Source organism: Rhynchophorus ferrugineus, unplaced genomic scaffold, assembly GCF_030347505.1.
Source record: "Rhynchophorus ferrugineus isolate W39M unplaced genomic scaffold, kcgeb_rfMv2 rfM11, whole genome shotgun sequence".
Lineage (NCBI taxonomy): Eukaryota > Metazoa > Arthropoda > Insecta > Coleoptera > Curculionidae > Rhynchophorus > Rhynchophorus ferrugineus.
In genome coordinates, this window is record NW_027472590.1 from 28,932,087 (window position 1) to 28,947,000 (window position 14,914).

General features: G+C 33.8%; 1 protein-coding gene across 7 annotated transcripts in view; it reads right to left on the reverse strand.

Annotated features, from left to right (window-relative positions):
• Ctl2 (Choline transporter-like 2) overlaps positions 1–14,914 on the reverse strand; it is a 60,078-nt gene that overhangs the window by 15,938 nt on the left and 29,226 nt on the right. For 4 of the 7 annotated variants that reach the window (XM_076418317.1, XM_076418316.1, XM_076418319.1 and 1 more), the window contains exons 3-5: positions 3,535–3,654; positions 3,312–3,475; positions 643–769 (exon numbers count right to left, since the gene is read on the reverse strand). In XM_076418317.1, coding sequence (XP_076274432.1) covers positions 643–769; positions 3,312–3,475; positions 3,535–3,654 — 411 coding nt within the window. Of the gene's footprint in view, positions 1–642; positions 770–3,311; positions 3,476–3,534; positions 3,655–9,690; positions 9,817–9,881; positions 9,902–14,914 lie in introns of those variants that run through there. The other 3 variants (XM_076418318.1, XM_076418313.1, XM_076418314.1) reach the window with 2 other exon arrangements.

The window sequence follows — 14,914 nt, forward strand, 5'->3', positions numbered from 1 at the left end:
TTGGCCACCCACTGTACATACTAAATATTCAAATTAACAATTTAATTTTCAAAATATCGCTAATGTGCCACGGTACCCTACTGAAATTCATATTTATTTAATGACACGAATACCCAAAAACATATATATTAAATCCTCAAAATGTTATTTAGACCTATTAAGTTTAATTACAAGGTAACCAAGGTAGCACCATCCCTTAAACAGATGAAATGATGATTGCAATTGTTTTCTTTTAGCTTAAGCAGATGTTAAATTTGTTATAAGGATTGATGTCCACAAGGTTTAAATAATATTAGGTTTATGCTGAAGAGCTGAAATTTCAATCATCATTTTTATAATCAATTGAAAATACTTAATAAAATAATAATGTAAATTCGTCAAAAAAAGTTTAAATACCATAGTAACAAAATAGACAAATGGGTATAAATAAACGTATGGTACTGTACACTAAAATATTTAATAATAAACTAAATTGTCTGCGAGATATTGCACTACAATTGAGTTGATAAAATTGCTCTAATATTCTGTGAATGTTAATTATTTAAAATATAAATTTCAACTATTTCTAAAAAGAAAAATGTAATTCATAATTATATTGTTATTAATGTACAAGTATACGAAATGTAATTTTATTACGCTTACCAGGCTCGCTATTAACAAACCATTTGGGGCATTCAGTTTTATCTTTGGGGTTGCAAAATGGTTCCGCCTCTGATATGTCATTTTTTCCTTCAATATAAGTAGTCTTTGGGCAACTTGATACGCATATCTAGAAAATATATTTACATTAATAACATTACTCAAAAAGTAACCGATGCTATTCAAATGCAATGAAATCCCACGAGTTTTAAGATATTCAAGACATTATTTGAGATTTTATTGCACGACTAAAATCACCAGTACGTTCATGTACGTACGCCATGTTAACCTAATACCTACAGATTATTAAAATGAAATAAAAATTTCGCAACAATCTGACAAAATCAAAAATCCAAGAGAAAATAAGACGAAAGAAGTAAAAACAATATAGTAATGCAAATAGTAAATTGTGAGAAGATAGGAGAATATTATATAGATAACACATGGGCTAAAAGTTCCAGGCCTAACATATAGCTGGCGCTAGTTCTATTGCATACATCCCTCTTTCAGTTAGTACTAATTTTCAATAGAGAGCTGTTAAAATTTCATGATATTCTACTCACAAGTTTGTGAGTTAATGTGCTAAGAGTGACACTAGTTTTATTTTCAATATAATGGATAAAAAACGATTTGGTGTTTTAATTTTACACTGCTTCTTTATGGGAAAAAATACCGTTCAAGTGAAGCAATGGCTTGAAAAGTGTTATAAAGACTCCGCTTCATCAGAAACAACAAGAAAGTGTTGGCTTTAAACGTGGTCATTGGGACACCCTTGATGCAGAATGCAGTAGATGTACAAATGAGGTGGTAACACTCCACAAAATACTCTTGAATGATCGAAAAATTAAGTTTCGTGTGTCAGCTAACATCGTAATGATATTAAAAGAACGTGTTGGTTTTATAATGCATGAGCATTTGACTATGAGAAAGCTCCGTTCAAAGTGGGTGCCGCGTTTACACACTGTTGACCAAAAACAAGAACGTATTGATCGATATATGACAATGAATGAAACATGGATCCATCACAGCACTTTGGAATCAAAATAATGGTCACCTGAATGAACAGCAACTGGTAAACCATGTCCAAAGCGCCCGAAAGCACAACAATTGACTAGAAAAGGTTATTGCCTCGGTATTTTGGGATGCGACTAGTGTAATATTCATCAACCATCTTGGAAAGGGATATACCATCAGCAGTAAATATTATATAGTGTTATTGGAGCGTTTGAAGTCCGAAATTGTAAAGAAACAGTTTTTACAAAAAGAAATAAAATAAGAACAAAACTAACAATAAATATGGGTGGGGAAAAGAAGGTCTGACAAATAAACAAAATACTAACAGTATTTCTAATGATAAAATGAGAAAATATTTATTTACAAACAACAAACAGTAATTTATTTAACAAGTCAATTGAAAAGTCCCCGGCCTGACACATAGATGGTTATAATTAGAATTAAATCCATATGTTTTTTAGTTAGCCCTAACCCTCAAAAGATGCTTTTAAAAATATGACAGCTGTCAGATCATTAGTTTGTGAATTATAGCATATTGAGTGAAGCAACTTTTGTTATTTTGAATAAAATGGATAAAAAAGAATTTCGCATGTTGATAAAATATTGCTTTTTGAAGGGGAAAAATGCAGTTGAAGCAAAAGCTTGGCTTGATGCCGAATTTTTGAACACTGACCCAGGAAAATCAACCATCAAGGATTGGTATGCTAAGTTTAGACGTGGTGAAATGAGCACCGAAGACGGTGAATGCATTGGAAGCCCAAAAGAGGTTGTTACCGACGAAAACATTTTAAAAAACTACAAAATGATGTTGTATAGCCCTGAATTGAAATTGAATGAAATACTAGACACTCTGAAGATATCAACTGAACGTGTACATCATATCATTTACGAATATTTTGGTATGAGAAAGCTATGTGCAAAGTGGTGCGACCTCACTTTTGACCAAAAAACAACGACGAGTTGATGATTCAGATCAGTGTTTGAAGATGATCAAGCGTAATAAACCCGAGTTTTTGCATCGATATGTGACCATGGATGAAACATGCTCCATTATTTCACTCCGAAGTCCAATCGACAGTCATACGAGTGAACTGCACACGATGAACCCACTCCAAAGCGTGGGGAAACGCAACAGTCGCAAGGCTCGCAAGGTTATGGTGTATGTATTTTGGGATGCGCAAGAAATAATTTTCATTGACTACCATGAAAAATGAAGGACCACCAACAGCGTCTATTACATAGCGTTATTGGGCCGGTTGAAGGACGAAATTGCCGGAAAACGGCTATATTAGAAGAAAAAGAAAGTGCTGCTTCACCAAGACAATTAATCGTATCAAAAATTCATGAATTGGGCTTCGAATTGCTTCCTCGTCCAGCGTATTCTCCAGATCTAGCCCCCGGCGACTATTTCCTGTTTCCAAATCTCAAAAGAATGCTCGCTGGGAAGAAATTTTCGTCGAATGAAGATCGTCAGAGTGTGATCGGCGAAACTGAGGCTTAGTTTGTAACAAAGGACAAATCGTACTACAAAAATGGTATAAAAGTTGGAGGGTCGCTATAATCAGTGTATCACCCTTGCAGGGAATTATGTTGAATAAAAAAAACTAATTTTCCCTAAAATAAGAAAGAAACTAAAAAAGTTAATTCAACATACTAACCTGAGGAGTATCACATCCGGAAAACGGAGTTGCTATAGAGAAACATTTTGAGATATCGAAAAAGAAAAGATAGGATTTATTTTTGACTTCTTCATCGATACCACATCGCAAACCATTTGAATCGGTGGGTACCGCTAGTAATTTCAAGTCACCTCTCTGTATAGCTGAAAGAAATTTTTTAATAAATGCGTATATCTTAAATTAATACGGCCATCTCTCTTACCCCACACTCCCAGACCCACCCATGCTACAAGAAACGCCAAGAACAACAGCAGGCAAATAATATCGGTGCATGACCTATTTTTTATTGGTCCTTGGTATTCCGGTTCGTCATGCAGTTCACCTAAAACAACAATCGAAATTAAATAAATTGAAAAACCATACATAATGAAGCAGATAATAATGAATATGATCTTGACCTTGAGGCAAACTCGCTAAGAATTTTTAACAGTCTTTGTATTACTACACGGTGGCATTGCATTGTTCTCAATTTCTTGAAAATATATGTCATAATATATCTTTATTAACCGACCTTATAAAGGAGGAGCTTCTATGTTGGGCTGTATATTCTACGAGCCTAAACAATACAAAAATAATAATATCATTTTGTGATATATACACAAAATTAAATTTCGAACAAAAAAAATCTAATTTGTTGCTTGCAGTAAGTTCAAACTAATGAGTTGGTAGTAGTTAAAATTGTGCTAAATTGTGTGTATGTAGTAGAATATAAAATAAGTGTAGTAGATATGTTAAATAAGGTTTTTGTTTACTTTTATTTAGTTGTTACAACGATTATCATGAACACATTTTATTTTAAAACGTTTTTTTGTATGTTAGAAATCTAAGTTTGCTTAATTTCTATTTTTTAGCGAGTTCCTTATTTATTTTTTGAAGTCGGTTCAATTTTTTTGTTAAAAATATTTTATTTTAAACTTATAGTGCAACCCACCAAGTCAAATGATCTACATATTAATAAGATTAGCGAAAATTTCACCTCCCTTTTCATCTCAGAAGACATTCGGTCTACCCAGCCTGGTTACTGGCAAACCCGCGACTATCGCAGTAATAGGAGGAACGTCCTGTCGCCTTTACTACTGCGTTAATCAAACCGGCTCTAATACGGTTCTGTTTCTGTAGTAAGTAAATCTACGGACCAGTAATTATTAAAATCAAAATCTGGCAACGTTGTACAGCAGAATGGCGACCGGCACTTTTGAATAGAACGACATATTACTTAATAACACATTCGAAACTAAAAATTGAATGTGTTAAAACTTTGTTAAACAAGGCTATTTAATATGAAGCAGTATTATTTAAGATTTTATTTTTACTTTCGGTTATTTCCGTAAAGTTGGAACTATTAAAGAGATACGGCAAATTTGGATTAAAAAACGATTAAGAATAGTATGATCCCGTAAAATTAAATTTTAAATTTTTTGTAAAAAGAACAAATTAATGTGTCCCCTTTATCTTAAGATATATACAGCTGTGCAGGAAAACCTCGATATATGCAAAAATTTCATCCCAAAATAGATCAACAACATTCGAGAATAACAAGTATTGTCTGTCCTCTTTTTTACAAGATATTTAGAATTTTGAAAGCAGATTTTGATTTAATTTGATGTCTGATGAACAGATAACAGTGAAGCAAAATTGTTCTTGCTTAAGGACTGATAGTAATTGATATAGTTCTGGACACATATGTTAGTTTATCATTGTACTAAAGTTTATTAAGATTTCTCTGTAAATTTCAGTGCTATTAATTTCTGATTCATTTCAGCTTTCACTTTTTTTGTTACAGCTGATAAACACTTCCTTGTGGCATATCTACTTGTATTTTCCTCAATTTTTTGATAATATGAGCAAGAACTTCTAGTTAGAGAAATAATGGAATTATCATCGATATGTTTACGATATGTCAACAACTTATCAAACAAAATGGTACATATTTAAATTAAATCATATCATTCTAAACGTGTCAAATAAAATCAAATCCATGCAAAATAATGGATTTCTGTTTACTATACGTAGTATCTTATCAGCTCTTATCGATTCAGGAAAATGCCGGTATAAAAATCAATGTATTATTTTTGGAATTTAACAAGATGTTTGGTTGAGAATTACCTGTAAATTGATTAATTATCACTTTCTCATACAGCTCAAAATTTTGCCAGATCCTTAATGTTAGGACATGTAAGTTACAGTAAGAAATAAAACATAATTAGAAGACAAAGTCTCAATCCAACTATTTCCAGATGTTTACATGCGATAGAAAATATCCAAAACAAGATAAAATGGTTAACATACGAAGTAGTGCATTGTAGCTGACGATGAAAAGTGAATTTGCTACGTTAAGACATGGGAACGGATTATTCCTAACTCCGCGCCTAAGCGACTGCGCAATCAACGTAGTTCTTTCGATACGTTATAGTCATATTACCACAAAAATAGGAGAAAGGTGTAGAAAGCGATGATACATATATTGATTAATATATAATGTACTACTTTTTGTCAACTAATTATCTCTCTAACTATCCCTAATTATTATATTACATTCAAGCCTTTAATAATTGTATTCAAATAACAGGTTGCGTCCATATTTTATTATGGATAAATATACTAGCAGAAATAGTGACAATGTTTATTGAAAATAATTATTGCCATTCAGCGGAAATTCAAAGCGTCATTCAGCGGAAGCGTCAAAAATATCCTAATCGTCCAGTGCCTCACAAAATTATTGATACATTGATACATACATTAATACACAATTTATTGTTTGTATTATACATATGTATGCATACATGCGAATTTTCGACAGTACGGTCGACAGCAGACAGGCCTCATTCTGAAAGACAACGGACGTCTCGTAACGCTGAAAATGTGGCTCTGGTGCGCGACAGTGTTGTAGAGTCTCTAGAAGCATCAATTTGGAGATGTGGTTACCAGTTATCATCATCACGCGGTTTAAGGCGAATTTTGAAAACTGATTTGAAAATGTTCCCGAAAAAATTCAATTACTCAAAAAATTGCTATCGAGAGATCCTGATCAACGAGTTGAGTACAGTAATGCAATATTAAGGCTGCCTGGTGAAATTGATTGAAATATTTCTCGTCTAAATTGATAATGAGCGATGAAGCTCATTTTCTTCTCAGTGGTCATGTCAATTAATTCACGAAACATCATTGCATCCACTAAAAACAACTGTATAATATGGTATTCATGCTGGAAACATTATTATAGGTCCCTATTTTATTGAAAATGATCAAGGTGTTGCAGCTACTGTTAGTGCTGAACGATACTAGGGCATGATTCGAAATGTTCTTGCGCCCGAAATGGAAGAGTAAAGACTAGAGGCCATGTGGTTTCTCCAAGATGGGGCCACAGCACACACAGCCCGTTTTTTTTATTACTCTTCGTGAGTCTACAATCTGCCCTATTGGCAATAAGTATTTCTTCTGTTTATATTATATATACATGGCATGTAGAAAATCACTTCATTAAGCAATCTTCTGTATAAAATATTATCTTAATTAATTAGTCTTATTCTAATGCTTATTCTAAACTCTACATATATCCAGTAATCAGATCAGGTGGTGTTAAACGTTTTAGTCTACGCACTTCACTATCACGTCGCATATTTAGCTGATTAGCGAGTACATTGGGATGCACTGACACTCTTTCGAAGTACTTCACACAAACACGTTGGATTACACTCGTTATAGGTTCTAGAGGAATATCGCGTTGTATCACTTTATTTGAAATATAGTACGGAGCATCAACAATGGCACGCAACACCTTATTTTGGAACCGTTGAATGATGGATATATTAGATTTGCTAGCGGTACCCCATAGTTGAATTCCATATGTCCAAATGGGCTTGAGTATAGACTCATACAGCAATACCTTGTTATCTAATGATAACTTGGATTTGCGCCCAATGAGCCAATACATTTGATATAATTTTAGTCCTAGTCGTAGTCCTAGTTGAGAGTATGTGCTTCTTCCAGGTTAGGCGTCGATCTAAATGCATACCAAGATATTTAACATGCTCTGCTTGGGGAAGTTGACGATGATTGATATTTACTGGTGGACATGTTCTTCTACGCAGGGTAAACGTTATATGCGTGGATTTTGATTCATTGGCTTTAATGCGCCATATCTTCAACCATAATTGTATTTGCTCCAGGTGGGTTTGTAGGTTTATTGATGCTGTGACTGGATCTTCATGGGATGCTAAGATTGCTGTATCGTCTGCATATGTTGCCACAGTAGTTATTTTTGTGGTGGGCAGATCAGCCGTATACAGAAGATACAGTACTGGACCCAGTACACTACCTTGCGGAACTCCTGAATATATGGGATTTAATTCGGTATGTTCATCGCCTTGATTTACAATAAAATGTCTGTCAGTGAGATACGATTTTAGTAGCTGATAGTCCGGATGAGGGAGAAGTTTCTTTAGTTTAACCTGCAAGCCCGTATGCCATACTTTGTCAAAAGCCTGAGATATGTCTAGGAAAGCAGCCGAACAATATCTTTTGGCATTTAGGTCAGCGTTTATTTGGTTTACAAGTCTATGCACTTGTTCTATAGTCCCATGCTTATTGCGAAAGCCAAACTGATGTTCTAAAATAATTTTTCTTTTTTCTATTATATAGTTTAGTTTTTTTATGTATAATTTCTCGAAAACTTTCGAGATTATTGGTAATAAACTTATAGGTCGGTAGGAGGTCACATCTTCTGGTATTTTTCCTGGTTTAAGTATCATTAATATTCTAGCTACTTTCCAGATACTAGGGAAGTAATTAATTCGTAGCATAGCATTAAATATATATGTTAATAGTTTTATAACCTTATCTGATAGTTCTTTTAAAATTTTGCCAGTAATTAAGTCATAACCAGGAGCTTTTTAAATATTAATCTCTCTCATTATTGTATGTTTAACTTTTTTGACCGTTAATTTCTCGTGCGGTAAATCCATTTGAAATGGCGAATCTAGAAAGCTAGTAATTTTATTTTCGTCATCTTTATGTAGCTGAGACTGGAAAGGTTTAAAAACATTTTTTTAAGTGTTTTGAGAAAATATCGGCCTTCTCTTTATTGCTTCTCGCCCAATTATTTTCGCTTGTTTTAATAAGTGAGTTATGCTGCTGGGATCTCCTAAGCTTTTTTGTTGCTTTCCACAACGAATAGTCTGTAGCCTTAGTTGATGTCAAGTTTTCTAGGTATTCTTGAATGCCTTGGTTTTGTTCAATTTGGATTAGATCTCTCAGCTCTTTTATGGCCCTATTAAATTTTCTTTTATTCTCTTCAGTCCTTTGCTGTTGCCAATTTCGTCGTAACTTTCTTTTTTCTGCTATCTTTTTCTGTATTGTACATGATATATGTGTATTTTTTCTTGGAAATGTTTCAGTATTGGGAGTCGCGGAATATGCTGCCTCCTGTATATTTTTTGTAAGATTTATTGCTGCTATTTCTATATCCATTTCAGTTTGTAACGGTAAGTTTAGAGAGATATTTTGGTCTAAGTTTTCTCTAAATGAGGGCCAGTTAGTTCTATTATTGCATAGAGAAGGGGGTTTATCTTTGATGGTAATTTTTGAAGAAATTGTTACTATTATTGGTGAATGATCAGAAGACAGGTCGAAACATGATTCTGCCTGACACTTTTTTGGATCAATATTTTTTGTAATACAGAAATCTGTTGTATCTGGTTTTTTATTTCACACAGCCCGCTACAATTCAATTATTGAGTCACGTTGTTCCACGAAGACTAAATTCGAGAAGTGGCGATTTAGGTAGATCTCCGGATTTAACAGCACCAAACTTTTTCTTATGGGTTTTTTTAAATCAAGAGTTTATGTGAATGAGAACCAAATATCTCAACATCTTCAAGACAGTATTCGTCACGAAAATGATGAAATTCAGCATCAGATATTGCAAAATGTCATGAAAAATGCCTTAAAAAAACCGAAAGTGGCATAGCGAACCGCTGTCACCATTTAGCCGGTATAATTTTTCAATCATAACGGAAAAAATATAAAGATCGAATAAACTTTTTAGGAAAATCAAACTTACTAATCTTTTCTTTGAACAAAGTTATATGAAATCAAAATGGTAGCTGGACTTTTGCCCCACGTTGTACATTTTACAAAAAACATAATATATCTAATTGTGCGCAACACACTTACAAACTTAAATTAAAAAACGAACAATATAATATTTATTCTGGGTATTAAAAAGTAATATCTATAAATATGTGTCAAATCCGATTCACGAACTAAACACTCTGATATGAAAAATCCCGATTCTTATCTAAACTGATCGCTTGGGGTAACATAAATACATCGATTAAAAATTGTTAAAAACACTTACTAACAAAGAAATATTCATCCTCTTCTTGTTCACTATCTAACTCAGTCATCTTCCGCGTCGAGCAAAAATGTTCCTCTTACAAAAGGAACGTGCGATACGAAAACAAGATAAAATTGGGTAATCTCTAATCGCCATTTGTGATAAGAATTTCGTTAAAATTAAATATTTAAAAAGTACATGGCTCTACTCACTGTAATAGACGTTATATCATAATTTTGAAGATAACAATTCAAAATATTATCAATAAAGACGCGTTCTATAAAGAAACTGAAAAAAAAAAGTTGTTCTTCAATTAAAAAACCTATATATGTCATACCGCACCGCTGATATCGTGTGATTAGTGAGACGACATATAATCTATTCACAGTTTATTTGTATATGACGTCATCAACATGTTTAATGTGTTGCCTGTCGCAATTTGTAAATTCGTTTTAGAATCAGACAATATTTTCCTTCTCGTTTTTTTGTAGTTAAAAAGAGACATAATGCTGTCTGATAAGTCGAACTGTGAAACCTGCTAAGACGTCCGATTGTCAAACGTACGCAACATTATTCGAAACATTGAATAATCAGCAAACGTTGTTTTAAAGGTTTAAAGTTTTAATAAATTTCAAACCGCCGCGGTTTTTATTGAAAATATTTTTTGCGCGTTGCAGCTCCACTGAATACGGGGGTCACTATTTATATTTCGGGAATTGCCAACACTGTTGTCATGTGAGTCCATCTGGCGATTCCATCGTAAAGTTTGACATTTTTGACTATATACGTACTCAGAAAATGTTGTCGCACGGACGCTATTTATTCATTTTATATATAGTTCAAAGTTTCGTCTCGGCAAAAAATGGAACTGAATCGTGAACATTTCCGTACGATAATATTTTACGATTTTCGGCGTGGATTACTACTTCAAGAGTGCCTCAATCAACCTGATTTGACTTTTGGCGATGAAGCTCCATCAAAAAGAAAATGGTGGCCTGTTTCTTCGGGAAAACTGGCAACAGTGCCTCTAGAGGATCGTAGAATAGTAAATTCTGATTGGTACACAACCATTTTTTTGCCAGAAGTCTGAGGTGAAATAAGGAAAACAAGCGACGCCGGATTTTTCCTCATCACGACAACGCGAGCTTTCACACATCGGCTCAAATAAGCACTCAAAACATCGAATTGATGGGCCATCCGCCGTAGAGCACTAGTTTGGCACCTAATGACTTCTTTTTGTTCCTATCCATGAAGAATAAACTACATGGTCAACATGACTTTCATCGCACGAAGAAGCTATTGAAGCGTTCAAAAATTAATTAATAATTAAATTATTAATTAATTTTTGGAAGGAATTAAAATATTTCATTTCCTGTCTCCAGCATGAAGTAGTTCTTCATGATATGTAGATTATTAATAATTCATTACAGACATAACTATATATCATGAAGAACTAACTACTTCATGCTGGAGACAGGAAATGAAATATTTTAATTCCTTCCAAAAATTAATTAATAATTCAATTATTAATTACTTTTTGAACGCTTCGGACTCAGATGACTGTCAACTGGACTTCGGAGTGACAATGATGGAGACATTTTTCATCCATTGTCACATATCGACGCAAAAACTCGAGTTTATTATGCTTGATCATCTTCAAACACTACTTCGAATCATCAACTCGTCGTTGTTTTTGGTCAAAAGTGAGCTCGCGCGGCACCCCCTTTTCACAGAACTTTCTCATACCTAAATATTCGTGAATGATATGATGTACACGTTCAGTTGATATCTTTAAAGTGTCTGCTATTTCATTTAATTTACAGTCATTCAAAATCATTTTGTGGATTTTTTAAATGTTTTCGTCGGTAACAACCTCTTTTGGGCATCCACTGCGTTCACCGTCTTCAGTGCTCATTTCACCACGTCTAAACTTAGCATACCAATCCTTTATGATTAATTTTCCTGAGGCGGTGTCCGGAAACTCGACATCAAGCCAAGTTTGCGCTTCAACTGTTTCCCCTTCAAAAGCAATATTTTATCAACAAGCGAAATTCCTTTTTATCCATTTTTTCACAATAATAAAAGTTGCTTCACTCAAAATGCCATAATTCACAAATTAATATGATCCGACAGCTTCAAATCATACATGCATCTTTTGAGAGTTAGATGACTTTTGAGTGACGCAAACAAACGCCCAGGGACTGCTGATGAGATGGAAATCCTAAACTGAGCGAGGAGTTTTACGGGATCAGCTGCCATCGAAGTTGTAGCAGGAGGTCGTTCGTCTTGGGGCGTTTCCCTTTGTTTGAAGGTGCCTATAAGAGGGTGTCCCGTTTCGTGATGCAAGGGTGTTCATATCTTGATGTTATGCATGATGGGCTTCTGTGGTTTTCGTCCATCAGGCTAGTCTCGTGGGATGTCGTCGACCATGTGATGTTGATGGGTTCAATTCCTCGGGCTATCCTTCCATGCACGTGTCAAACACCTGTCGAGTGGCTTGTGTTGAGCTGATTTACATGTTAGGCACTTTGATCACGTCGGGGTCACCAATTGTAGGTATGTACGTCGGGTCGGTCAGTCGGTCGAAATGTATGGATGCCGCTGCTATTGTTTATCCGAACACTCATTACTATTTCTGGAAGGAATTTGCACAAGAACTAAAAACACTGCTTGGACAAATACATGCTTAATTCGTTATTAAATTATACATGTGGTCGACGGGAGAATTGACAGGACATTAGGTTAGGTAGAGGAAGTACGGTAGCGCTGTGGAAGTGGTACAGTTACAAGAGGATGGAGAAAAGAAAAGAGAACGAGACGTCGTCGTGATGGTCTTTTATAGCCTGGAACTGCATGGTACCAATCCACCGGCGTTGCCAACCCTTGTACTTGTTGATGAATTCGTGGTGGCCTAAAGGGTAGTGGTGGCCTAAAGTCGTGGCGGTCGCCATAGATTCAATTCTAGTAGCGCCATCTATGTGTCAGGCGGTGGACTTTTCAATTGCCCTGTTAATCGTCGTCAAAATAATCTTACTTATGATATTTTGTCATAATGTTCAGTGGCGTAGTAATTTACACTTATTATGACTTCGTTGATTGTTGAAACTTAATGGAATTTAGATTTAATTAAAAGTAATTTAAAATAATGTGTTGGTTCTTGAGATACTTTGCATATATTTTAATATGTTTTACTTATTGTTAATTTTATTTTAATTAATGCTATGTATCAAATACATTTCTGATCACATATTGAAATTACAGTGAAAACAAGTTTTAGTAACATATCATATTTCAATTAGTCTATTTCTATCGATATTGCTCTATGTCGAGAGCAATATCGACAATAAAACGACGAAACACGTTTAACAACGATGTCTCGTAGCCACGAAAAGAATAACTTCATTGAAAGGAAACAGAATTATATTATAGAAAGATATAGACTTTGTTCCTATCTCTTAGTCGGTTACATTTGTGAAAAACCTTTATGGATAAAACTCGATACAAACCGAGCATCAATTTGAATCTTATTCAAAAATATAAAAGTACAAACAATCTCACAAGGCCCTATATTTAACATTTTACTATCATTTAAGGCAATTTAAGAAATCCACCAGTCAAACACAATGCACGCCAATATAAAAAATTTAGATTATATCATTACATATTTTACGATAATATATTAGGAATCAAAATGATCAAAATCCAATATTATTTTAAATATGTAAACACTCATAATATATCTTAAAAAATAATTAGATTAAAATATACTTAAACATTTGATGATTGTTTAAATTGCAGATATTTTAAAAAGCAATTAGATTGTTTTTTATTCGTTTCTTACGGATTTTGATAAAGTATGCTGTGAAATAATATATGAATAACTGTATATAAAAATGAAATTGTTATAAAAAAAATTGAAAATAATTTAAATTTTTTGCAGAAATTCTATTTATTGTCGCATCTTTTAAATGAATTTTCATCTATGAATTAATTAATAGGTCAATGTAACTTTTATTTTATTTATTCGTTAGTTTAGCTGCCTTAAAGACAAATCTATATTTTTAACCTACTTCAAAAAATGGAGGAGGTTTAATGTTCGGCTGTATATGTATAATTTTTAATGTATGTTCGCCGATTTCTCCGACAATTGTGGGCCGATTTTCGAAGTTCTTTTCTTATTTGAAAGAGTGCAATTCCAAAGTGGCCCCATTGAAACAAAATCAGGACCTATTGAGTGAAAGGGAGGAAAATCCAGGGAAACGCTCAAGTTTCAAAGGTACGCACAAAGTGTTCACATATTTTTTTAACTAAACTAATCAGATATTTATATATAATGTTATCCCTGAGCTGATATGACGGAAAATCGGAGGTCGTTCAATGCAAAAGCCATTCTGTTTGCTTTTTACTAACCATAGCTAACTATAGAAATTCTGCAAGGAATATTTACAAGCCACCAGTGTAACCATTGAAGAAGTGCACGGGCCATTAACAATGAATGCCCTCTATAGTTCACCTAAACACAACAATAAGGCAGAACAATACCACGGTTTCTTTAATACGATGGGTAATAGATTCATTACAGGATGAGACTATAATGCAAAATATGTAATGTGGGGTTCCAGATTAATACAGCAAAAAGAGAATTGGTCAAAGCAATGAAGGCAAATAACTTACAGTATATCTCTGCTGGTAAGCCAATATATTGGCCGTTAGATAGAAATAAAATTCCCGATACCATAGACATTTGTGTTACAAAAAATATTGACACCAAAACGTGCAAAGCTGAATCATGCTTTCGATCACTCGAACTCAAATATATTCAACAAAACAAAACCACTTTCTTTGCATACAACAAAAACTAGCTGGCCATTATTTAGAGAGAAATTACGACAGTTTAATACTTCTAAATATACCTCTCAAAACAGAAAGGATACAGAAAAATTAGCAAAAAATATAACAAAATCTATACAAGAGGTCGCATGGTACGCAACACGCAATAGCGCGACATATCAAAGCGCGACGTATTATATCAAAGGTTTAATTATATTTCATTTATAATTCAACAAAACATTGCCGAAAAGAGAAAATTCAACAAGGCCACAGAATAGCGAAAAGAGCAAACAAATAATGAACAAAATCAAGAAATTCAACAACAAAATCCACGCATTAGAATCTACCACAATACCTGCGCTAGGAATGATAAAGATAAAGCGGAAGTTTTCTATAAACATTTAAAAACATTATT